We start from the raw sequence: 27,537 nt of genomic DNA, 5'->3' as shown, positions 1-27,537 counted from the left end.
TGCCAGCCAATTGGGAGAACTCCAGAGGAACTTCCCAGCATTAGAATCATTGGAGGCAGTGGGGTATAAATTGTCCAGTGCCCAGTTTTGATTGGGAGGGCAATACAGGCCCAAAACCTGGAGGCCTGAGGTTGGCACAAAACTGGGCATTGGGCCAATTTCGGGGATCAACGTCCCATGCTGAAACGATGCCTGAAAGTCGGGGGAAATGTTATTAATTGGGTGAGATGCTGGTGCCTACTGCGTCTGTCCAGGTGGCTTACCAATTGAAGAAATGAATATCGGGCTGCTTGTCTCACCAGCACTGGTCTGAATCTAAGTTCTAGTAAGGAGTCAGAAAGGCAATGGGGGCCCAGCCGACGACATACTGTGAAGTCGGGGGGGTTGGTGGATGATGGGTGACAGAAGCAGCATTCCTACCGGTTGATAGCAACAGTTTTTAGTGTTTGCCGAGTGACCACGTAAGAATCTTAAGCAAAGCAGGCGTGGCTCCTATGCTGCTCCACAATATTAAATTTAGCATTAATATAAGTAAGGAATCTGATGCTTGTCTTAGGAAGCCACTAGGGACACCGGAATAATGGCTAAACTAATATTGAGTTCCATGTCTTTCAAGCTTTTCAAACCATTGAACAAATCCTTCCGCCGGTATAAGATCTGCTTACGTTTCCATTTTAGAATATTAGATATTATGGAGAAGGGAGAAAAAGAAATGAAAAGAAAAAAAAGGAATCACGACTTCTGTAAATGCAGTAAAGCATAAGAACACTTGATGTTTCTCTTAATTTGCTGGCCTACGGTTAAATGATAAATTGTCTTTGTAATTGTCCAGGTCAAGTTCTTCCCCCGACAAATCAGTGAAAACACTTGCCATGCACACCTGGTTTGTGGGTCGGATGTTCCTGGAAGAGCTTGGAGTTTCACACTGGTGCTGGTCGGAGGCCTGGCTCATTATGCTGCTCGTAGCTTTGATCTGGTTTATGCGGCTTTACCTGCATTACTGCAGCCAGTGGCTCTACCTCCAGGCGATTGGTATCCCCATCAACAAGTAGGTTCGCTGGCCTTGATATTCATGTATAAGATGCCAGGAAGCAGCTCAAAGCAAACTTTTGCATCTTCAGTTTATTGCTCTTTATGGGAGGAATAAAATTGACAAGTTTGTGCAAAAAAATGACAAAGGGAATCAATTTTATGTATTTATTATGTCACGGTGACCTCTGGAAAAGTCTATACTGAGAACTCATATTTATTTTTGAAACATACTTAATAATCCAGTGTCTCAATTATAGGATAAAGTTTAGAAAGTAATTGAGAAGCTTTAGTAGAACCTAGAAGATGACAGTTACTTGGTGTCACATGACGGTGCCATCTCATTAATGTCATATTGTCAATCACAACTAGTGTGCATCATACACCTTTTGTTTAAAATTGCTCCAAAACAAGATTTTCCTCCATCAACCATGCACCTTACCTCACTTTTCTGTCTTCTCAGAATTTAACATTCAAGTCTTAGAATAGTCACTGTAAAAGGGAACTGTCTTCATGAAAAAGTGTCGTAACTTATTTTCAAACATGTGACGCCATGGCATTAACCCCATTGAAATGCATCACCCTGTCACTGGCTTGTGACTTTGGAATACAAATGATGCGCAGCTCATTCTAGCTCCTCTCCCTCCGTACAAAAAGAGAAAAGGTTGCTGAAACACTCGCTCACAAAGTAATTTCCCCTTCAATTAAAAAGATAATTAACAAAAACCGTGAAATTATGCTGTTGTAGGAATGCTGAACATGCTCCTCAGACGTTTTCATCCTTACTATTTTAGCAGAGATGGTACCCTGTTTAAATTCAATTGATTAGTGCCTCCATTAAGATCCTGTTTCTCCAACCAGAAAGCCTAGAATTAGGGGTCATAGTCTCAGGATAAGGAGTCGGCCATTTAGGACTGAGATGAGGAGAAATTTCTTCACTCAGGGAGTTGTGAATCTTTGGAATTCTCTATCCCAGAGAGCTGCGGATGCTCAGTCATTGAGTATATTCAAGACTGAGGTTGATAGATTTTTGGACACTATGGGAATCAAGGGATATGGTGAGAAAGTGGAGTTGAGGTAGAAGATCAGCCATGATCTTGTTGAATGGCAGGGCAGCTCGAGGGGGGCATCTGACCTACTCTTGCTTCTATTTCCTATGTTCTTGTAGAGGAGAGGAACTTAAGACAAGACATGCATTGGTATGATAGTATCTCACAGCATAATTTTAAGCCCTGATGGTTTACATATTCAATTTGGCTTTGTAATGATAAAAAATAACAGTGAAGCACTTTCTAATCCTTTCTAATAATGTTGAATCTGATGATTGGCATAAAAAAGACAAGTAAATAAAAAGCATTGGTGCTCAAGATGGCAGCATTAGTTGGTTTTGGTGCAGAAACCTTCTTTGTCTTCTCAACATGCTCTCTCCAGATAATTACTGCTTAATGTTGTTCCTGGTGAGGTCATGTAAAATAAATGCATAGCTGTTATTGTTCTAATCATAGAATGGAATCATAGAAATTTACAGCACAGTAGGAGGCCATCTGGCCCATAATGGCTGTTTCGTTCAAAAATTAGGTTCCAGCCTCATCCCACTTTCCAGCTCCTCGTCCATAGCTTCGTAGGTTACATGACTTCAAGGGCATATCCAAGTACTTTTTAAATGTTATGAGGGTTTCTGGCTCTACCACCCTTTCATGCAATGCGTTCCAGACCTCACCAACCTCTGGGTGAAAAAATTCTCAACTCCCCTCTAATTCTACCAATTTATATTTATGTCCCCTAGTTGTTGACCTCTCTGCTAAAGGAACTAGGTCCTTAATAATTTTACTATACTAATTTAACATACATATGTTACAAGCTGACCTAGACATGTGTAGGGAATGTAATAGCCAAGCCCCAAAATCTCCAATTCAGCTATATTTTGATGATTTTGCTTATATTTGTACCATTTTTTATATTGCCCTAGTGTTTCCTTTTCTCTGGGTCCCTGAACCTGTTCTCTGGCTGAGATAGAGCATCTGCTACCAGACCACTATTAATGATGCTTTGCAACTGTCCTCTAGGCAATGTCAGTGGGCTGAGGCAACTCCATCCACCCATTATTATCTTCCTTCATGTGGAAAAGTGCCCTGTTTGTTGTTTTGTTGATGACTGAACTAACTGTGCCCATGGGGGTTATTGTTGGTACAGTGGCACATCACCCACTGCACCATTTAATCATTAGAGGATGACTGTAATCACTGATAATTAACCATTTAAATATTTAAAGTGACCATAAAGACATAATATATGATAGAAATATGAATGTGACTCTGATTCTTCGACTATATCAGCCTGGACTTCATGTTGAGAATAACAGTGAGGCTATCAGCATTCAGCGTTAGTACAAAAAAATTGGACAGTGTCCACATATACGCATTTAAACCCTGAAATCTGGAGGTTGCTGCCAGAGGTACCCTGCTCCTCCACAGGGTGCGCCTTAACAGTCCTCGCCAATAGATTTGGCACTGAAATCAATGCAGTGGCATGAACTTACAGTCCTTTGCCATTAGTTACCCACTAAACATGCCAGAAAAAATTAGGGCTGGTGCATTCTGGAGTAAGTGAATTTTTAGTGGCATGATAAGTGATAATTACTGCCAGACAACCTCTCTGGCTCTGACAATCTAATTTTATAAATGTGGAGTCTAATTCCTTCAGAAGTTAATTGGTTTTGGAGATTGATAAAATATATTTAATTTTACTTTTCCTGTCCTTTTTATTTCTTTCTCTTAATCCCAAATGTCTTTACCAATCTTTATTTCATGATTTACATGTTTTAACTTTACACTTCCTGGTTTAGACTCTGTATGGCTCAGATAGGATTCTTCAGTTTGATTGGTTGAAGAGCCTTGCTGGTGTTCCCCTCTGCTCACAGAGGCCATAGATCCCTGTAGAGTGTGCCTCATTGGATCGGATTAGAGCAAGTCTCTGCTCAAAGACTTTGTGGGTAGCTGTTAGCGAGGTGAACGGGGAGTGCTGTTCCTTTGCCACTGGCAGCATAATCCGGGCCATTAAGGGTGCAGTAATGACATGTTGTAAACATGTTAATTTTTCATTTTGTTTCCTTTAAGGTTCCATTTTTATCCACACACGGTTGAACTCAGCTACCAGAATTCTCTGCTGCACACTCGCGAGGAGCTGACCATTGTAGCCCTGGGACCTCTGACCTTGAATGTAGCTATGCTTATTATGGCTATGATCAAATGGGTCTGTCATGTACGATTTGGCTCATTCCCTTCCTTCTTGTCAAGGTTGATCATGGCAATGGGACTTTGGGCAGTGCTTGACCCTCTGGCAATATTTATAGTGGATGGCATCCTTGGGGTAAGTCAGTTTTAATATAACTTGTACGTGCAGACCTTAAATAGATTCCACTGTATCCTGGAAAAGATTTGAAAGTGAATGGTGCTGTGATGAAACAGACAGTTGCAGATGATTAGCATTTTGTCAGTAGATGTGAGGTAACTATAAATGTACTCTGTGCTAGAAACACTCTTATTTATGTTTCATTGAAACTCACTGCCAACATACAGAACTGATGTGCAGCTAAAGCCCATACAGTCATGATCCATTGAGCCTGCCCCATACAGTCATGATGCCTTAAGCATTGGAATTCACAACACTGCACTCTACCCCACAACTCAGCAGCAACCATCTCCTGGGAGCAGCAAAAAAAGATTTTTAAAAAGACCAAGGCCAATTTTGGGTGAGGGAATCTGGAAAATTCCTCTCAGACACCCTTAGGTGATCAAAACTCTTCCAGGAGATCACAATAACTATGATTTATATTCATATTCCACCTGCCTTTTGTATGCTGTGATCTCTGCTCCAGCTTTGCCGTGAAGTTGTGCAGTGTTACAGTATGTACCGTTGAGCTGGTAACTTGTTTCACAGGAAGAGAACTACCTCCTCACATCTAACCTAGTTCAGCTCTTGCATATCTTACACACATGACCCCCACCCTCAGTCCTCCCCAACACATCTGACTGAACCAATCTGTCAATATGAACATAGCCTAGTCCCTTCATTATTGTAAACGCCTCAAATGTCAAAGACCTTTAAACATCTGAGTCCATGCATCACTGAAGCAGGCTTTCTAAACCGAAAAGGTGACTAAAGATAGGTATTATGAACCTTATACAAAGCCTCTATATTACCCACCACATGGCACACAGTATTCTAAGTGAGACCTAACCAAAGTCTTTGTACAAGGACAACATGGTGTGTTTTGTTTTATATTGAATCATCCTGGCAATGCAAGCTAATACCCCTATAATGTCCTTTGACTATTGATTTATTTTTTATTTAGAGATACAGCACTGAAACAGGCCCTTCAGCCCACCGAGTCTGTGCTGACCAACAACCACCCATTTATACTAACCCTACAGTAATCCCATATTCCCTACCACCTACCTACACTAGGGGCAATTTACAATGGCCAATTTACCTATCACCTGCAAGTCTTTGGCTGTGGGAGGAAACCCACACAGTCATAGGGAGAACTTGCAAACTCCGCACAGGCAGTACCCAGAATTGAACCAGGGTCCCTGGAGCTGTGAGGCTGCGGTGCTAACCACTGCGCCACTGTGTTTGATGACTATGCACCTTAAGAGAATTATTTACTATAACACCAATATATTTTTCTTCCTCAACAGAGTTCAGTTCTGTACCTAATAGTGTGTGAGCATACTTGATATTGCTTTCGCCCAGATGCACACGTCCATTCCCCCATTGATTCAAGATCTGCTTGCAGTATTTTATTCTCTTCCACAGTCATAATGCTCGTACAAATCTTTGTATCATTCACAAACCTTTGAATCACTCATACAGTTGCTGATCATTCCCCCAACATCTCCATCAACGTCATTAACAAAGACAGTAAAAGCAATGGTCCTAACACTGATCTCTGAGGGGCATCACTGGTAACCAGTCTTGAAGCAGAACCACTTTCTGCCTATGGGAATGCTGTAAATTCTTAATCCACAACAACAGCTTCCCACCATTTCCATAAATTCTGTCTTACAGAGTAATGTATTTTGAAGTACCTTATCAAAGGCTTTCTGTAAATCTAAGTAGACAATGTCTGCCTTTGTCAATCAGCCTAGTAACTTGATAAAATTCAATCAAGTTAGTAATTTATGACCATTTTTCATGTATTGAGTGCCTCTGATAACACCGTCACTATCCAGGTGATCATAGACAGCATCGTTTATGATCTCTTCTATCACCTTGCCTATGACTGAAACCAACCCAATGAGCCTATAGTTCTTGACTTGTCACCCATTATGAAAATCAGAACTACTCGAGCATTCATTCAGTACATGGAAACTAACCCTGATTCTTGCAAACTGTTAAAGATGATCTTCGGCTGGACGAGTACTACTTGGGAGGGTTTAAACTAGTCTTGCAGAGGGGTGGGAACCAAAGAAGTAGCCTCTCCGATGAGATAGTTGAGGCAAATGTAGAGGTTAAAGCAAGCAAGTCCAGTAGGCAGGTCGGGCAGGGGCAGGACAGGGAGCGTGGAAGGTCCGGTAGGCTAAACTACATTTACTTGAATGCAAGAACCCTTGCAGGTAAGGCGGATGAACACAGAGCATGGATCGGTACATCGGATTGTGATATTATAGCTATTACGGAAACATGGTTGAGGGATGGGCAGGACTGGCAGCTCAGTGTTCCGGGGTACCGATGCTTCCAGCGTGACAGAGGTGGAGGTAAGAGAGTAGGGGGAATTGCACTATTGATTAGGGAGGACATCACGGCAGTACTCAGAGAGGATATCCCGGGGGGAATGTCCAGCGAGGCCATATGGGTAGAACTTAGAAATAAGAAAGGGGTGATCACTTTGATGGGATTATACAATAGGCCCCTCAATAGTCAGAGGGAAGTGGAGGAGCATATATGTAGGGAAATCACAGATAGGTGGAGGAATTATAGGGTTATAATTGAAGGTCATTTTAACTTCCCTAATATTGACTGGGACTGCCTTAGTGCTAAGGGATCAGATGGGGAAGAATTTGTTAAGTGTGTCCAGGATAGTTTTCTGAAGCATTATGTGGATGGCCCTACGAGAGAAGGGGCTACACTCGACTCCTCTTAGGAAATGAGCATGGGCAGGTGGTTGATGTGTCAGTGGGGGAGCACTTTGGGACCAGTGACCATAACTTTATTAGCTTCAAGATAGTTATGGAAAAGGATAGGACTGGTCCTCAGGTTGAAGTCCTAAATTGGGGGAAGGCTAATTTCGATGGCATCAGACAGGAACTCTCAAAAGTTGAATGGGAGAGGCTGTTTACAGGTAAAGGGGCATCTGGCAAGTGGGAGGCTTTTAAAAGTGAGATAGGAAGAGTTCAGGGCCGGCATGTTCCGGTTAGATGGAAGGGCAAGGCTGGCAAGTTTAGGGAACCTTGGTTGACGAGGGATATTGAGGGTCAGGTCAGGACAAAGAAGGAGGCATATGTCAGGTATAGGCAGCTGGGATTAAGCGAGTCCCTCGAGGAGTATAGGGGATGTAGGGCTACACTTAAGAAGGAAATTAGGAGGGCGAAAAGGGTCCATGAGATTTCCCTGGCAGATAAGATAAAGGAGAATCTTAAAAGATTCTGTAAGTATATTAAGAGTAAAAGGGTAGCTAGGGAGAGAGTAGGTCCCCTTAAGGATCAGTGTGGTAATCTGTGTGGAGCCACGGAAAATGGGCGAAGTCTTAAATGAATACTTCTCGTCTGTATTTACTGTGGAGAAGGACATGGAAGCTAGTGAGCTCAAGGGAGGGAACAGCGATATCCTGGAGCATATCAACATTACAAAGGAGGAGGTGTTGAGGTGACCAAGAGGATTGACAAGGGCAGGGCGATGGACGTTGTCGACATGGACTTTAGCAAGGCCTTTGACAAGGACCCGCATGGTAGGCTGGTCCAGAAGGTTCGAACACATGGGATCCAGGGTGAGCTAGCAAATTGAAATCAAAATTGGCTTGGTGATAGGAGGTAGAGGGTGGTAGTGGAGGGTTGTTTTTCAGATTGGAGGCCGGAGGGATCGGTGCTGGGCCCTCTGTTGTTTGTCATATATATTAATGACTTGGATGTGAATGTAGGGGGCATGATTAGTAAGTTTGCAGATGACACCACAATTGGTGGGATAGTAGACAGTGAAGAAGGTTGTCTAAGGTTACAACAGGATATAGATCAACTGGGAAAGTGGGCAAGGGATTGGCAAATGGAATTTAACGCAGACAAGTGCCAAGTGATGCATTTTGGGAAGTTAAACCAGGGCAGGACATATACAGTGAATGGCAGGGCCCTGAGGAGTGTTGTTGAGAAGAGAGACCTTGGGGTGCAAGTACATAGTTCCCTGAAAGTGGCAACACAGGTAGACAGGGTGGTGAAGAAGGCATATGGCATGCTTGCCTTCATCGGCCGAGGCATTGAGTACAAGAGTTGGGATGTCATGTCACAGTTGTACATAACGTTGGTTAGGCCGCATTTAGAGTACTGTGTGCAGTTCTGGTCGCCGCACTACAGGAAAGATGTGATTAAGCTGGAGAGGGTGCAGAAAAGATTCACAAGGATGTTGCCTGGTATGGAGGGCTTGAGTTATGAAGAGAGATTGGATAGGCTGGGTCTGTTTTCCCTGGAACGAAGGAGGCTGAGAGGGGACATGATAGAGGTATATAAAATTATGACAGGCATAGATAGGATAGATAGCCAGAGTCTGTTTCCCATGGTAGGGGTGACTAAAACTAGAGGGCGTAGATTTAAGGTGAGAGGGAGGAGGTTTAAAGGGGATCAATGGGGTAAATTTTTCACACAAAGAATAGTGGGTATCTGGAATGAGCTGCCTGAGGTGGTGGTGGAGGCAGGAACAGTAGCAACAGGTACTTGAATGAGCAAGGCATAGAGGGATATGGAATTAATGCAGGCAGGCGGGATTAGTATAGATAGGCATTATGGTCAACATGGACGTGGTGGGCCGAAGGACCTGTTTCTATGCTGTATGACTCTATGACTCTGTCTTCGAAATCAACAGAAGCCATGCTTGGAGGCATACCTCCCTCTCCCCTTCCTCCTCCCCTGACTCTGCCCAGGTTCTGAAGCTCAGATGAAGACCAATAGCATACCAGTAGTTGGATCTTTTGATAGGTCCACCCCATAGTTCACTAAACTTTGCTTGCAGGCCCATCACTTGATACCACACCCTGGACACATATTTTATTTTCCTCTGTTTCCATGGCTCAAATGCAGCTCTGCTGCCAGGTGCTATAAGATCACCAAGGGCTAGATCGTGCTGGCATTTATTTACATTGGCAAAATTCCAGTTAGGTTCCTTATCTTTAATCTGAAGAAGCCAATTATGGAATAGTGCATGTTCACTCCTTGTGGCTTATATCTGATGCCCCCTGTCTCACATTCTTCATTGCATATAGGATTTATTGTGATGCTTAATGTCTGTCACTGTGTGTGCCTTGCTTGGCTTTCCTTAATACTTGCAAGTGGGCAAACTGACTCTGGTACTGTGATTGGAAGGAACGCTTTAATATAATTGATGGTCAGTTTCTGTGTTTATTCCTCCGCTGTGGACCGTTAGCTGTTTTAGATTTTTAATTCAGATACGAGCAATTGCCTATTTCAAAGTTTGTAGTGATTCAAAACGAAAATGCTCAAGGGCATTTTAGACTAAAAGGAGTTATAGCACAAGGCAGACCAATACATGACATGGAATAGCTGGCAATATAATCATGTAATGCAGTATAAGGCGAGTGAATAAAAATTAAAGTTGCATGTTGCCCAATTCAAAGTACATTTTAATACAAAGTGATTATGGGTGAATTCTGAAGTAAAACCCAACAAAATGATATATGCTGACTTTGGCAGTTTGGCTGATGGAATGCCTGAAAGATTGAAAGGAATACTTTTGGTGTTTGACTGCCTTTCTTTGAGTGAAGTAAAATGCAACACTGCGAATATATTATGCGGCTTACACCATAAGAGTTTATCAGTTCAAACTGTGTCAGCTGTTTTTAAATAGAGAATATTATATACGAGGAAGTGAACACCAGCCTGTAATTTAATCAGAAGGTTTAGATGACGTCATAAGGGAAAGAAAGGAAGACTTGCATTTATATAGCACCTTTCATGACTACAGAATGTCCCAGTTTACAGTCAATGAAGTACTTTTGAAGTGTCATCACTTCTGTAATTTAGGAAATGCGGCATTCAATTTGAAGACAGTGAGCTCCCACAATCAGCAATGTGTTCATGACCAGATAGTCTGTTTTAGTGATGTTGGTTGAGGGATAAATATTGTTCAGGACACCAGATCTTCTTCGAAGCAGTGCCATAGGATCTTTATGTCCACATGAGAGAGCAGACGGGGCCTCGGTTTAATGCCTCATCCGAAAGATGACACCTCCGACAGTGCAGCACTCCCTTGGTCCTGCACTGGACTTCACAGCAGAACTGACAGTAACCAAGGGCAACCAGCATATGCTTACTCAGTTAAGGGTCCTCATGCTTCTGGCCCATAGGCATCCTCATATCCTTCTGTTTTTATCACCTCATTTCTTTCCTTTTTGCTCTATTTCAATTATGTTTATTTTAAAATCCTCATCCTTGCTTCCGAATCCCTCCATGGCTTTGCCCCTCCCTCTCTCTGTAACCTTCTCCGGTCCCACAACCCTACGGGATTTCTGCATTCCTCCAGTTCTGGCCTCTTGTGCATTCCTGATTTTAATCACTCCACTAGTGGCGACTGTGCCTTCAGCTGCCTAGGCCCTAAGTTCTGGAATTCCGTCCCTAAACCTCACCGCTTCTCTACTACTCTGTCCTCATTTAAGACCCTCCTTAAAACCTACCACTTTGTCCAAGCTTTTGCTCCTGTCCTAATATCTCCTATGTGGCTCAGTGTCAAATTTTGTTTGGATAACACCCCAGTGAAATACATTAAAGACAATTTTAAGTGCAAGTTATTGTTTAAATGATATAATTAACAAGTTTAACTATCAGGAATTCCTGAAAGGTAAAGGAAAACATCTCCATGCATTGCATGTAAACAGGGGGAAAATACTTACTGCCCTCTGCCATTTGCAGTTTCTCTCCAATTGCCTGTCACTTGGGGAGGAATATTGAGCTTTCTTTTAAATGTTGAAAGACATGTTCCTCTGTTAAAGGAATCAATGGATATTAAATGGGTTCACCTTTCTTTGTCTGTGCAGTAATACAAACTAATGTCCCGTGCTGCATGTTGATGAGAAAGAGAATAGGCTTAAAAAAAGAAAGTGAAGGAGGGATGGGGAAAGCACCATCCAGAAAGGCATTTCAGACTTGGCAACATGTGGAAGGATTCAGGAGTAAGGGACAGCATCTAAAAAGCAACCATGGGGCCTGTTTTTACAATAAATTTCTTTCAGCTAATTCCAAGGGAGAAACTCTCCTCATCTCCTGTCCAACCAGCTTGCACCTGGGATGTGGTGGAAAAATGCACAATTCTACATTTTCCCATTGAGAGTATTTTGTTCAACATAGTGAACACAGTATGGAAATTCCAGCAGTGCATGTGGGTTTTTGGGAATGTCACGTGATCAAATGTCACATGACCGAGTGCCGCTTAACCAAATGCCCCGCAATCAAACCTCCAGGAATATGTCCCACCAAAGTCTAGACTGGACCATGAGAACATGAGTAGGCCATTCAGCCCCTTGTGTCTGCCCCACCATTCAATTAGATCATGGCTGATCTGTGTCTTAACTCCATTTTTTCCTGCCTTCGTTCTGTAATTCTTAATGTCCTTGCCTAACAAAAATCTATCAATCTCAGTTTTGAAATTTTCAGCTGGCCCCTAGCCTCAACAGATTTCTAGGGCGAGTGAGTTCCAAATTTCCACTATCCCACTGGGCAGCACATCTACAAATCAAGTCATTGGAGGAGCTAAAAATGTTAATCTAAACTTGTCTTCAGCCGCAAGGTTTTAGTATGATTCTTTGGATTAAGTTCGCAGCAATTTAATCTATGCCAGGACACGTGCTGAACAGATTAAAGTGCTTTTCTGTGACTTTCACTTCTAATTTCAACCCTGTTATGTCAAGTGAGGATGGGTCGAAGGGCTCCCCTCTTTCCCCTCCTTGTTTGACCACAACAGGTTTAATTCTTTCTTAAAGTGGATATACTGGCCAATTCAGTAAGTGTTTGGTTACTTGCTATGATCATAACAAGAACCAATCGGACAGATTTTCTTGAGTTAACAAAGAAAGAGGTTAACTTTATTGTACTTAAACCAACTAGTAAAATAATAAACAATGCACCAACTTTCACTCACACACACACCCTGGAGGTTTACACACACACACACACACACACACACACACACACACACACACACACACACACAAGTAGGTTACTGAGTCGGGAAATGTAGTTTGGTTAAGTTAGAGTCCGTAAAAAAGGTATGCAGTCTGTGGAGTTTGGTGATTCAGCTGGCTTCTAGCTGACTTCAGTGGTCCTGAGGCTTTTAGTTTGAAGAGGTAATGACTGGTTCGGTGAGTCTCTTGTAGATAATGATGCAGATGATTTCCTCCAACGGGGTTTCTGATTGTAGCCAGAGTATGCAAAGGTGGTCAGTCAACAAGCAGGAGTTGAAAGCTTTCAAGCTGGAATGGAGAGAGAGAGAGAGAGAGGGAGCCCCACTTAGGATATCTTCATGTCAGTGTCCAGTTGCTTCTCTTCTGCTGCATAGAAAACAGCAGCTTAAAAGCACAAATGGAGAGGGGCTTGTCACATGACAGTCACTCAGTCATTCAAACATAGCAGTTAACAGTATTTCTTTATCTTGCTAAAAGAAAGAGAACAAACAGTTCCCTTAAACTTCCTGGGGACTGAGCAGACATTTCGTCTCTCTCCTCACAGTCCTTTGCAATGTAGGATACAGTGTAGCAATCTAGGTCATCATCTTAAGCTGAAAGGTTGACTTGGCTGGTAGTTTGTCTTTTTAAAAATGCTTTTTTAAATACCTTCAAAAAAAATATAAAGTCAGATCTCCAGTCAGTGGATTAAGGAAAAGTATCATTCAATAAAACACATTGGCGTAACAACCCTTTAAATATTAAACATGATGTACACTTTTAAAAGGCGCATACAATATTAATCAGAGTAAGCTACAAACATTATTCTGTTTACACTTCCATTACTGAATATTAGAAATTACATGGAATTGCTTAGATTTTACAGGAAACAGGCCATTCAGCCCAACTGGTCTTTGCCAGCATTTATGCTCCAGACGAGCCTCCTCCCACTCCATCTCACCCTATCAGCAAATCCTTCTATTCCTTTGTCCCTTGTGCAATTATCTAGCTTCCCCATAAAGGCATCTATGCTATTCACCTTGACTACTTGTGCAAGTTCCACATTCTAAGCACTCTTTGGGCAAAAAGTTTCTTTTGAATTATATTGAACTTTATATCAAGCCCATGATGCAATACACACAGTATAGTTTAATTCCAGTGATTTGTCTGCTTCACACAAAAAAAACTAGAACCCTTTAGGCGATGCCAACTACTTTCTACTCCCATGTCAGTATCATTTCAATTGGCTCATGTTGCCTCTGTTAGGTGAAGCGGCTGAGCATGGCGCCTTATACTGGCAAAGAAAGCTGATGCTGTGCCATGCACAATATATCATGAGCAATGACAAATAGCTGTTAATGAGTTTGCATCTGTGGGAGAGGAATTGGATTGCATTACAATCTTTCTCGGGCTTAAAACGGTTGCAAAAATGCTGAGTTTTGGGGTATGATGTCACGTGCCCGAATGGCAGTAGAAATGTGTCTGGCTCCATTTGGGTCAGGCACTCATTAGACACCCCTGACAGCCACCTGAAACAAAGGAGAGCCTCTTAAAAGACAAGGGGCACCCCTCGCCACCTGGCTCATAACTTATGTGAGAAACCTGGCACAAATGTAGATACAGTGAGTGTCACACAAGAACCAGAGCTCCAATACAGTGGACAGTTAGCAAAGGTTCTGCTTTCTGAATAGCTCTGGAGGGATCCTTCAATACAGCCCAGGGTGAGTCTCAACAATCGGGGGCATTGTCTACATGTTGCACAACTTTGCAATGCAAAGGGACAAGTTTTGGAGCCACCAAAGGAGGAAGAGCTAGAGGAAGGATTTTAAGAAGGGGACAAGGAAACAAAGGATAATGAGGAAGAGTAAGGCCCAGCAGTGCTGCCAGAGCTGTATGGCAGCAAAGTTTTGAAGAGCAATTCTCTTGAAGAATCCCCCTCATCCCAATTTACCAACCATCCCTCTTTCTACCTCGTCCACTCTTTACATTCACCATCGAAATGCCCTCAAACACTACAACTTCATGGGTGTTGTTTTTACATCACTAACAATATTAAGACCAATAGCAATCCAAAAAATGGTTTTTGGCTCCAACATGTGTCATCATTCTTGATTTGACAACTAATTCTATTGATCATAGGGAACTAAAAATCACCCTTGTGCAAACCCCTATTGTTTGTCGTCTGTGCTTGTTTGCCTATTCTAGTGCTCCTATGAAATGGTTCCCCAGTGGCAACAGTTTGGGAGGTGGAGAGCTGCTGAAACTTACACCAAGAGTATTTGAGATGGCCATGGTGGGTGACCTCAAGGAGCTCTGTTCTTTGAGGGCTTGGCTGCAGACCTCAGTGTCTGAGCATCGCCCAGGCAGTTTGGCCCAGCTGGCTGTCTGGTATCAATAAGGGCATTGGTTGCTCAGCTAATGGGGGATCTGGCAAGTTATTGTCCTGAGGCAGGACAGCATCTGTCCCTCCCATGGAGACAGTGCCGCTTTCATTGGGGCTGCACCTCAGTAAAAGGAGGTAGAGTGAAGTGTGCGGTAGTGACTAATGAAAAGCAATGGTAACTGGGAAGGGGAAGACTTATGAGTGTAAGGGCTACAGATAATGCAGGGCTAGGCAGAAAGTATCGAGACATATAAGTTAGGAGTCGTACCTTAGCAAGCCTTGTCAGATCATCAAACTTTTTTCTGCATTGCAGTCAGGTCCTTGGTGCAATGCTTCTGGTGTTCACACACCCTACTACCTCTGCTCACTCGTGCCAGCCAATTTTCCCAGAAATCCCAATGGTAAGAAGACAGCCCTCCTCCCCCTCACCTCCTCTATAAATACCTTCAAGGCAGCATCTGAAAACCGCAGAGGTCCTTGCAGCTTCTCCTCTGCCTGCCATTTTCAGAGTCTTGAATTCCAACTATTATCAAAGTGCACATCCTCTTTAAGAGCTGCAGGCTGCCTTTAAATGTTATCAGGGTTGCCTGAATCTCCCATTGCATTAGATGAACTGCCAATCAACAGTGTGAGCCGAGCTAGCACCCCGCCTACTCCATTCGAACGAGGCACACGAACCAATTAGAAGCCGTACATGTGCCCACATAATCGCGTGCACGCACCGAACATTTTGTGCCCTATGACGGACCTAAACCAATTTCTCTCCAGTTGTATATTAAGCAAATGAAAGTTATTGGTTGTGTGACATAAGCAAGTAAAACATTTTGTTCAACGTTATATAATCTGTGTAAAAATGATGCAGAAATACAGACACTGCCCAGAAATGTTTGTAAGTTAGTAACTTTGCAATAACAGCTTCGTGTATAACTGACTGTATAATTAAGTAGAAATATCTGGATTGCAATACTACCCGCTGTCCCTGTACGATTGTTAATGTGCCAGTGACTAGCTGTGAACTGACAAGCACACACAGAAGTTGTTTTGTGAATCACTGATTGGTGTATCTTGCTTTTCAGCGCCTGGCTTACAGTACAGATAGTCCAATAGCAGATGCAGCCAAGCTTTATTGGCTGTTTTACAGAATGGAACATTCTGGGATCCCTGGCATACTGATTACAGTCATCTTGTACATTGTGATGTTCGTTAGTTCCCTTACAATACTATATTTCTATTTCTTAAGGTAAGAATACATCATTAACTTTGTGTCTTTTAGGAGGAGGGAGCTTGGAGCTATTTAATTGTGTTTAACTCATTTGTATTCCCCCCCCACCCCCACCAACCACCACAGTTGCTCATATTCAGTGAGAACACGGGAGCTAAAAGCATCTGGGATGGGTAGGAAAATAGGCTGTAGAGTTTCCTGTACCCTCTGATGCTTGTGAGGTTATTTACAGGACAACACTATGTTTAACTTTGCGCAAACATTAATGTCTGTCAAAGTATTTTTAAATCCTGTGGTAGGGGCAGATAATTTGCTAATATACCGACATACGCTGATATTTCTACAGTCTGTACTTCAACAGAAGGTTGGGTTCACATGTGAGGGGAGAAATCTGTCAAAGTACTTTGCGCTGCTTTGAGCTGAAAAGCTGTCTGGCCTATCAAGCTGGTACTTCATGGCTTCTGTTTAACATTACTCCTCCATTGTGCCTTTACTGTCTTTCCATCAGCATTTTGATCTTGTTCCTTGTTACACAGAATTACATAGAATTTACAGCACAGAAACAGGCCATTCAGCCCAACTGCTTCGTGCCAGTATTTATGCTCCACACGCGCCTGTTCCCACTATTTTATCTAACCCTATCAGCATATTCTTCTATTCCTTTCTCCTTCATGTTTCCCCGAACTAGTTTCCCCTTAAATGCATCTATGTTATTTTCCTAACTATCTTTCTGGTAGCAAGTTCCACATTCTAAATTCCACATTCTATCTACTCCCTGGCTAAAGTTTTCCTCAATTTCCTGTTGGATTTATTAGTATTTTATTTTATAATATTTTATATTAGTGGTTCATAGTTTTGGTCTCCCGCACAAGTGGAAACATCTCTACATTTACCCTATCAAACCCCTTCATAATTTTAAAGACCCCCTCAGGGGTCACCCTGCAGCCTTCTCTTTTCAAGAGAAAAGAGTCTCAATTTGTTCAGTGTTTCCTAATAGTTATAACCTCTCAGTTCCGTTTTCTTTGTCCCTTTCCTGATCTTCTCAAAGATCTCTTTTCAAATTTATTTGGCCCTCTCCTTGCCCCTTGGTTATCATTCCCACTTTGTCTGGACTAATTTTTAAATCTTAAGCTGTGTACAGATTTATATGGTACCACTAATTGCAGTTTCATTGGTAGCTAAACTCCCTTCACATATTCTGTGGAAATTAGACAGGAAATTAACCAAAACACTAGAATTCCTCATTTTTGTGTTTAACCAGTTAGTGAAGGATTAGTGCAAAGATTACAGGCAACCTCAACCTTGCACCAGCCTAGGTCGGGTGGCCAATCATCCAAGCTTGCCCTGGAGTCTCCTGGAATTAAAGATTAACCCCCAGCACGTTGCTACATGTATCCCAGGTGGAAAATCATTGAGGCATAATAATTGTGTTTTTTTAATTTTCTTTGAACACTTTTGTTTATTCATAATAAACATATCTGACATGGGGGAAAAGGCTGCTTGACTGACAGTCAAGTATCATCCAATCAGATAATGAAGAGTGTATTCTCTTTCTGATTGGCCAGGGGAAAGTGATGCAGCCGAGGACATTTTGGATATTGAATGTCATGGATGGTGGCAGGAGGTCATGTGATGACATCTTCAGGAATACATCCAACCAGAGATGGCGACCCTGCACTTGTCTGAAATTCCTCTCTCTGCTGTTTTAGTGGAGGTGTTGGTCCATTTTATTTAAGCATTTTGGGGTCGATTTTGTTACCATTAAACACCAGGTAGACTGTGGACTCTGCCTGCCCAATAATCTCAGAAAAAGGACCAATCAATTTTGATGGTTGTGCCTCATGTAAATGCAACAAATGAGCTGCCAACGCTTATCACACTTCTTATAGGCAATCTGCTGTTTGGTTACCTCACCTGATTTCCCATCCTCCGTCATGATGGCCTGTAGCAGCACATTAAAGCAGAGGTGTAGACGAGAAGGAGTGAAAAAGCACAACAATTTTCAGCAGTGGGGAATATTTTTGCAGCACCTACAGCAGCAAGGAGAATAAATATTGGAATCCTTTAAGGTTTAAACCACACAAGAAACTGCCAGAAAAAATAGTGCAAGACTTGCTTCCAGCTTTCGCTGCCTGTAACTAAGGACCCCTATCAGTCCCACTGAAAATGGCCGTCTTCAAGCCTGTGCTACCCATGGCTTGTGGATTGCTTGATCAATCAATACTAGCAATGCGGGCCAAAATGAAAATAGTGGCATGGTGTCAATGTTATTTGACCAAGATTTTCAGATATTAAGGAGACCCACAATTGGTTCTGGCAAAAGTTCTGGACACCTATCTCAAAGTTCGATTGAAAATCAGAATGGGCAGACCTCCAGAGTAAGTTGACAGGACCTTTTTTATCTCCAATTTTAGTCAGGTTACCGTCCAATTCTTAGGCATAAAGAGGGCCGTGGCAAAACAAAATTTGGTCGAATAAACCCCTCTACTAAAATAGCAAAGAGAGGAACTTTAGTCACCTGCAAAAGGCAATTATTCATTGACACTTGGACCTCTAACACCTGCTGCATGTGGATTGGCCTCTGTTACTTTTATTTGCCACCTGCTGCATAAGAACATAAGAAATAAGAGCAGGAGTAGACCATATGGCCCATCGAGCCTGCTCTGCCATTCAATACTATCATGGTTGATCTTAGACTTCAACTCCACTTTCCTGCCCGCTCCCAATATCCCTTGGTTCCCTGAAAGACCAAAAATCTGTCTAGCTCAACCTTAAATATATTCAACGATGGAGCATCCACAATCCTCTGGGGTAGAGAATTCCAAAGATTCACAACCTTTGAGTGAAGCGATTTCTCTTCACCTCTGTCATAAATGATCAACCCCAAATTCTTGATTCCCCAGCCAGGGGGAACCAACCTCTCAGTGTCAAGCCCATTCAGAATCTTGCATGTTTTAATGCAATCACCTCTCATTCTTCTAAACTTCAGAGAGTATAGGCCCAATTTTCATAGCCTCTCATCATAGACAATCCACCCATCCCAGGAACCAATCTAGTGAGCCTTGGCTGTCCCACCTCCAATGCTAGTATATCCTGCCTCAGAGATGGAGATCAAGGGCTGAATTGTCGCCTTGGAGGCAGGAAACAGGAGCTGGGTTTGTTTTCGGGTCAGGTACCTGCCTTTGGTGGGAGACTGATTGAAGTCTAGATTTTCATATGGTTGAACTCTTAATTGATACGGAGCTGGAATCCCTGTCTAATTAGAACCAGTGGGGGCAGGAATGGAGGTGGGTCAGATGAAGTGTGGGACTGATTTAGACTCCCCACAGCAGCCATCACTGAAGCTGCTGGCTGACCTGAGGGAGAGATCTGCGTTATGTGCCAAAGTCTTCTACAGCACCAGAGGGAAGTGAGATGAGTGAGGAGAGCTGGAGGCCTGGAACCTGGGGCAGGACTGCCCCTTGGGTCATTGATGCGGACCTTGACTTAATGCTGGAGGCTGTGAGGGAGAGGAGGGAGGTCCTTGTAGTGTTGCGCTGTAGATCAGTTAGTCTTTTTAAGGATAGACACAGGCTTGATATTCAGGTTCAATACAACACTCTTTATTACCTTAACTATTTACATTGTATGACTCTACACATTACTCAAGTCCAGATCTTGTCCATGCTGCTGTGTGTGTTCTGTCTGCAGGCCATGTGCACAGTGTCTCCTTATGAGATCATGTCTCCTGCATATATATTGATTATATATATAATATATATATAAATATATATATGCATGTGGTGACATCATCGAGCACATCACCCTCAACACTAGACCTTTTCCTACTGGCCCCTTTCATCATTGATACATGCCTGCATTCCCACCCCCACTGACTTTAATTGGGCTGAGTAACATTGGGTAGCCTCAGTACTGCAGAGATTTATTTCTGCTCTGCTAGGCTAGCTCTCATCATCTCTTCTTGCATCTCCCACAAGTGCAGACATCCAACCCACGGCACCCTCTCCCTTTCCTTCTATGGGCCCAGAGCAGCACCAAGAAGAAGAAGCATTGTCATACCATACGAGTGCATCATCCACCAGCACAGATACCCTCTCCTCGGCGCGTCCTCCTGAGTGTGTAGATATGGTGGCACAGGGTGATGATCCTGGTACTAGTGAGCAGGAAGAGGTGCCAGAGACAAAGGCAGCTGTGACCAGTTCCCCTCGGAGCAGGGAGGAGAGGCACTGTCCTGCTCCAGCTGGGCACAGATGTAAAAGTCACTGGAAAAGAGGCTCTACCTGAAACAGCAGTAAGAGATGTGCTCCCTTATGTCAGAGTTCCTGGAGGCAGTGCAGGGTCTTAGGCAGAGGATGGAGAAGTCCATCCAGCTCATGTGCCCCACCATGGTTCAGGGCTATGAGAACATGAGTCCTTCTTGGAGACAGTGGCCAACCACTTAAAGAGCCAAACTGGGCATGCATGCAAGAGCTGCACATTGACCTCCACGGGATTCATGAGATACTGGGTAGCATGGACTGGCCAGAGGCGCTGGTGGAGCAGAGATCTTTGGAGGAGATGCCAGCTGCGCCCCAGCTGGTGCCCTCCATCAGGCATCTTGAGTACCCGGCAAGGGCTGAGGATGTCAGGGAGGATGCCTCACAGGGGTCTCTCATCATCCTCAACCTCCTTGGCCCCTCTGACTGAAGGGCTATTTGTTTTACAGCAGCCTCTGGAGATGCCCCCACGGGCACCTCCATGACAAGGATGAACGCCACATGCATCTCAGTCACAAAGGTCAGATGAGAGAGCAGGCTGCCTGCACCTCCTCCAAGGCCACATGGGGAGCACCGCATAGGAATGGCGGAGCACTAAGTGGATCACTGGGGTGTCTTCTTCCTGTCTCTGTCTACTGTTTTCCACTCTTTGCACTATATAAACAATGACACTTAAAGGCACAAGTCTGGGACTCTTTCATTGCTGCCGTGACAAGAAAAGTAGTATGAGGTGGTGAAAGAGATAACGGGATCCTCCACAGTGAGGGCAAAGCCTCTGGGCAGATGTGCTTTCTTTGGCGGAAAGTGATTAAATGTTCCAGGCTGTGTCTTCCATGCATGTGTCAGAGCAGGTGTCTCAAACTCCCTTCCATGCCATGGCCCTCATCCTGGGTCAGAAGGGCTCAGTTGAAACGTTCATCAATCACGACATCCCTGACATTCATGGCATCCTGAAGAGCCCTTAGTATCCTGAACCATGTCCAGCCACCTCATCGTGCAGCCGGGGCACCTCTCTGTTCACTGTCAGTTCCCTCCGCCTCCAATTCCTCCTTCTCTCTCACCTCCTGCTGCTGCTGCTCCCCTGAGGAGCTGTCTCCTTTAGGGCCTCACTGTAATCAAATTTCACACCTCTCTGGAGGGCCCTGTAATGGAGAATGCAGCAGACCACCACAATGACCGAGACCCTTGTAGGAGGGTATTGGAGGGCACCACCTGACCAGTCCAGGCACTGGAAGCACATCTTAAGAAGCTCAATGTTGATCCCAGTAAGCAGGTGGCATTGGTTGTATTGCCTCTGCACCTCTGTCTGAGTCATGTCTTCAAGGGATATCCCTTGTCCCCTAGGATCTAGCCATGACATTTTGGATTGGAATGAAGATCTGAGGCAGCATGAATGAGTCATGGCAGCTGCCAGGAAAGCGAGTGCACACATGGAGGATGCTCTTGTTGTGATCGCAGACCAGTTGGACGTTGAGGGAGTAGAAGCCCTTCCTGTTAATGAATCTGATTGGCCGGTCACTGGGTGCCTTGATAGCCACATGGGCGCAATTGATGATGCCCTGCACCTGGAGGAATCTAGCAATGACGGAGAAACCCACTGCCCTCTGTCCCTGTGAGGCTGGGTCTGTGGTGAAATGAATGTACTGGCAAAGAGGGCATCAGTGACCTGTGAGATGCAAAGGTGTGCTACTGTTTGCAAGATGCCACTAAAGTCTGCAGCTGATCCTTGGAAGGAGCCAGAAGCAAAGAAATTCAAGGCCACAGTGACTTTGACAGCTACTGGCAACCAGTGCTGCAAGGTGCGAGGTCTTTGGTGATGAGGGCGCAGATGTTTGTGACCATTTGCCTGGAGAGTCGCAGTCTCCTGTGGCACTGAGTCTTGGTCATCTGCAGGTAGTTCCGTCTTCGGCCGTAGATCCTGTGTTGAGGCTATGGCCTCTGTATCCTTCCTGCAACTCTTTCCTCTCCCATGTCCTCCTGATGCTCAGGGTTCTGCCCTTCCTGTGGAGGGTGTTGCCCTCATCGCCACTAGGGCAGAAATCTGACAGTCATATCCCCATTGACATCTGTGGCCTTCCTTTTAGACAGTTTGCCACCGCATTGTCCATGGCAGCCTAGCCGCCTGCTCTCCTGTCCCCCCAGGGGGTGACAACCCTGTTCAATACCCGAGTGCTGAGTTTCCATTCTCCCTGCCACCTGTGCAGTGCCAAAGACACCTCCTTACCAAATGACCAGACCCCGTTGTCCCATTGACCCTCTTATGGGGCTGGGGTGATTCCCTGGGACAGCCATTACTGGGTCCCCACTGTGTGCCCATCTCCCTTCAGCTGATTTGCGACAGACAGCATGTGTAACCTGTGCTCTCCCTTGAAACTTCGAACCTACCCCTCTAACAGGCTCTTAACAAGCTGTTTAAGTACTTTAAGGGCTGAATTTTATTTTCCTGCCACCGGGTTAAAAAATGGCGGTCCGCATGCACGGGCGGTGTGCCGTTGCAATCTTGCACACGGCGGGTCATTTAAATATGCAGGGCGGGCCGCTCCCCAATCATGTGGTGGAGGCATCCTCAGCGACACCGGGAATAGCATCTGCTGCCACTGCACAGGCGCTGGTGCTATTTTTAAAGGGCTGCCAGACCTGCACAGAAACTACAGAGTTGAACCCCATACCTCACCCACTACTACAAATAAATTCTCGCCCCGGTCCCCCTGCCAAAACACTTTGATTGCAGAGTCACAGTCTCCCCCGCAGCTGTACAAAGTGCAGAGGAAATAAACTTGCAGGGCTATGGGGATTGAGCCTGGGAGTGGGACTGACTGGATTGCTCTGCAGAGAGCCAGCAGGGACTCAGTGGGCCTATTGGCCTCCTTCTATGTTGTAAATGACTATATGACTCTAAGACATTATCTTGGTCTCATCGTCTAAGTCATTAATATAGATTGTAAATAGCTGAGGCCCCAGCACTGATCCTTGCAGCACTCCATTAGTTACAACCTGCCAGCTTCAAAATGCCCCATTCATCCGTGTACTCTGTTTCCGTTAACCAATCCATGCTAATATATTACCCTCAACTCTCTGAGCCCTTAACCTGCATATTAACAATTTGTGTGGCACCTTATCGAATGCTTTTTGGAAATCCATGTATACTGCATCTACTGGCTTCCCTTTATCTACCATACCAGTTACAGCCTCAAAAACTCTAATAAATTTAGCAAACATGACTTCCCTTTTGTAAAACCATGTTGACTCTGTCTGATCATACTATGATTTACCAAATTCATTAAGATTTCCTTAATAACAGATTACAGTATTTTCCCGATGACTGATGTTAAGCTAACTGACCTATAGCTCCCTGTTTTCTCTCTCTCCCTCCTTTCTTGAATAGCAGTGTTCCATTTGCTAACTTTGAATCTGCTGGGACTGTTCTAGAATCAAGGGAATTTTGGAAAATCATAACCAGTGCATTCACTATCTCTGCAGCTACCTCTTTTAGAACTGTAGGAGGTTTGCCTGGGGATTTGCCGTCTTTTAATCCCTTAAGTTTCCCGAATGCGTTTTTTTTTGTTGATATTAATTACTTTAAGTTCCTCACTCTTATTAGCCTCTCTACAACATCAAAGAAATGGCAATGTTAAGTTTTTATTTAAAACAATCTGGAATTTCATCGCTTCCACATCGCTTCTGCTTCAGTCTAAAACTCTATCGCCTGTTCGGTGTTTCAGCCTCAGTTGCCCGTGATCGATGTCTCCCATGGTTACCAGAACTGCCAATGATTGATGATTTTGTTTCATCCCTGACACCCCCCCCTTTTCTCCTCCACCCCAATCCTGTGAGCTATGCCTCTGACAATTGATACCTCCTGCAGCTTGCCAGACCCACCACCGGTCGATCTCTCAGTCTCCCCTGGCTACCTACGATTGATGACTGCATTATATGTGCGACTAACGCCACTTTCTTTCCCATCGCAGGTTTTCCAACTTTTAAAAGAGTCTGTTATGTGATTTTTATTGAAACAAATTAAAAGGGATTTTCATTTAATGGAGATGGAGGTTTAGTCCTGTGCCTTTGTTAAAAAGATTAAACAAGTAAATAATTTAATGAAGTTTCCTACAAAAATCCAAGGATATACTTTTTCTTTGTCTCTTCCAAGGAAAGTGCAAACATTTTAAACTATGTTCTTTAGCTATTTAGAGATTACGGATAGGATTCTCAAAACTGGTCGGGATTCTGGTGGTGAATGAAAGAAAATTGGAGAATGAGGCTAGATCCCGCCACCCCCCCCACCTCCCCCACAGACTGGGATCTCTCTCCTCCTGCTCCTGCCAGGATCACCTCTGGCTATTCCTTGCTCCCCCTCCCACGTGTAAATGGTGGAATGGTGGTGGCCGAATGGGCCCAGGCCCCCAGAGTATTTTCCTCCCATTTGTCTTGCTGACTGCTGCTTCCCAAGGCCACGGATATGGAAGATGGGAGTGGTCTGTGGAAGGCAGTGGTACAGGCCTCCATCTCCTGCGCTGCAGGGAGAGACACTGGTTGCGGCCTCCTCTCCATCTCAGTCGGGTTGCCAGCTCTGGTTGGACGCATTCCTGGAGATTTCATCACATGACCTCCAGCCTCCATCCACCCAACCCCAGACTAACAGCTTTCCCCCTCCCCCCCTTAACCAATCTCCAGTATTTTATAACTAATAAATGAAGGTGCTAAAAGAAAATGAAAAGGCAATTTATTTTAAATGCCCAGTTATTTTTATTCCTGGGTTTGCTCACAACCATGTCTCCAGGAGGGTAAGGAACTCGATCTTCAAGTCAGGCTCAGCACTTGCCTGCTAAAGGCTTTAGCCCTGCTGCCCCAATGACTCAGACTTTCTCAATCCCTTTCCACTTTGGAAGTAATCACCCGCTCGGGTGCTTTATTTCTTGTTTCTGGGGTAATGATTCAGGGTGGGAAAACGTTGCAACTATTTATTCACATTATCCTAATCCTACATTGCCTTTCAAAGTAGTAACTGAATTGATCAGGCAAAAAGGTTCTCTATTTCAACATTTCTTATTTAAATAATAATGAAGAAAAGATCATTTATATTTGGCTACATGGCTGAATTATTGTTAACAAAATGTCCAGCATGATTAGTTCTTCTCTCTTATCCAGTCAGACTGTTGTGCTGGCCAGCCCTCTGTATTTTGCTGAACTGCTCTCCATTCTCCTTGTAAGTTTGGCACTTCAACCCTCTGTGTCCCTAGCCACTCAGTAAATGACACAGTAAGGAGGTTTTCTGTCTCTTGTGTTGCTAAATTGTGTGTATTTCCCCAGGAGTGTCCAACTAATTTAGTCCGTTAGGTATGGATTCACATGCCCGTATGTCTTGTGTTGTTATTAACATAGTTAGCAGTTGTCTCCTTGTGAACAAGCAATTGCAAATCGCTCAGCTCTCTAGCTTTTCTTTCTAGCCAGTTGCTTCTGGCCTGTAAATATGAGTAAGAAGTGCAGAGCTTTACAACTCCCTAGTTAGTCCCTTTAGCCAGAGGCACTTTACAGGTAAACGTGAGATTAGAGCCAAGGAAAAATGTAGAATTTCCCAGTTTCTATGTTGGCAGTGTTAAAAAAGAAATACTCCATCTATGACTGAGGATTGAAGACTTCATTTGGTCTTTAGTAATGACGCCATGGTTCCTGTTAACCCTGACATTGAATGAATGAACTTGCGTTTATGTAGTGCCTTTCATGACTTTAGGATGTCTAAAAGCACTTTACAGCCAATTGAGTACTTTTGAATTGTAATCACTGTTGTAAGGTAGGAAATGTAGCAGCTAGTTTGCACATAGTAAGCTCCCACTAAAAGCTCATGGTTATGTGACAAATGTTGATCGAGACATTGCTGAGGACTTGTGTATAACATTCACAACTTCAAAATGTGCCACTCTATTAAGAATTCCAAATCTGTTTGATTGTGGGCAGAAAGGATTGGGTAAGCCATTTTGAAGATTTGTTTTAAAATCCCTTTCTTTATTCACTTAGTTATAAACATTGTTATCAGTCCCTATTTCTTCCTACAATACTGCAGGGAGATGATAGCTGTTGAAAAATGTGCAGAAAGAGGATACATCTTTGTTGCTGGTAGATTATGGAAGCTCTTTCACTGACATCAAAAGCCAACAAGTCATGAGTGCCATAGCCATAAATAATTTTTGATAGTCTTTAACACTAGGTCCAGAACATCTGTAAAGCAGAATCATTGGCACAGTATTCAATTCATAAACAATGGCTTGAGATCCACAATGGCCAATGGCTGCCCAAATAGGTGTTTTGCTACTAAATTTTACACCTTAGAAGCATAGAGGGTCGATGCATCTTTCCCATAGTTGTCACTGTGATAGTGTCTGTCTATTCTGATATACGCCACATGTAGCACTCAAAATAGACTTCTGCAAGGAATTAATTGCACTTCAATCTATAGATGGTGAATATGAACATTAATGTGTGATGCTGTTATTATACTGTCTGCTGTCTGCAGCTGGATATTATGTAGTGTATGCAGGTAATACAGAAAGGCAAAATGTGCTTGGTCAGCTAGGATTCCAGATGGCCAGCAACATTGAGAAGCTTAGACTAGGAAGACCCGACTGCTGACTATGGCATCTCGGCAGAGCCCCTCTAAGTGCAATTCACTGCACATGACGATTCTATGGTACACATCTAATACTTGTCTTTTGGAAGCTGGGCCCTGGAAGCCTGAATTTTATTGGCACACCGCACTTCGCGGCGGTGCCTTTTGAGGTCGGCGGCCTTCTGACATGGAAGCGCCGCCGCTGAGCCCCCGTGATATTTCGCACGGGGCTTATTTAAATGGAGGGGGCGGAGCGGCTGCCTCCAAAGACATAAGGGGGCAGCCGGTCTGTCCCCAGCAATGGTGTCTGGCACCACCGCGCAGGCTCCGACACCATTTTTAAAGGGCTGCATGCCTTTAGGAACAAATTAAAGTCTTAAAGTTATATAACCGTTCATTTGCATTTTAAAAATAATTAAAAGCTGGAGGCCCTTTCTCAAGCCTCTCAATGTGTTTTTTATTGCCAAAAATGCAGACAATTAACTTTATTAGCAGCCCGTACTTTCCCCCCCAACCTCTTGACATTTGCCCTTCAACCCCATCCCACCATCCCCACAGCCAATAAGGGATTCCCAGCTACCCCCCCCCCACCCTGATAATTTCACTCCTCGCCCCTCCCCACCAGTGTCTTGCCTTGGAACTCCATACGGAGTTGCGGCCAGTGGC

At 43.9% G+C, this 27,537-nt stretch overlaps 1 protein-coding gene across 1 annotated transcript in view; it reads left to right on the top strand.

The window, feature by feature from the left end:
• ofcc1 (orofacial cleft 1 candidate 1) overlaps nucleotides 1-27,537 on the top strand; it is a 289,619-nt gene that overhangs the window by 230,766 nt on the left and 31,316 nt on the right. Inside the window, exons 21-23 of the mRNA XM_068032686.1 lie at nucleotides 946-1,048; nucleotides 4,146-4,398; nucleotides 15,866-16,029. Of these exons, the coding sequence (XP_067888787.1) occupies nucleotides 946-1,048; nucleotides 4,146-4,398; nucleotides 15,866-16,029 (520 nt within the window). The remainder of the gene's footprint in view (nucleotides 1-945; nucleotides 1,049-4,145; nucleotides 4,399-15,865; nucleotides 16,030-27,537) is intronic.

This window comes from Heterodontus francisci, chromosome 5 (genome assembly GCF_036365525.1).
Source record: "Heterodontus francisci isolate sHetFra1 chromosome 5, sHetFra1.hap1, whole genome shotgun sequence".
In the NCBI taxonomy this organism is placed as follows: Eukaryota; Metazoa; Chordata; class Chondrichthyes; order Heterodontiformes; family Heterodontidae; genus Heterodontus; species Heterodontus francisci.
The sequence above is the reverse complement of the archived record's forward strand: the minus strand, read 5'-3'. Positions and strand labels throughout refer to the sequence as shown.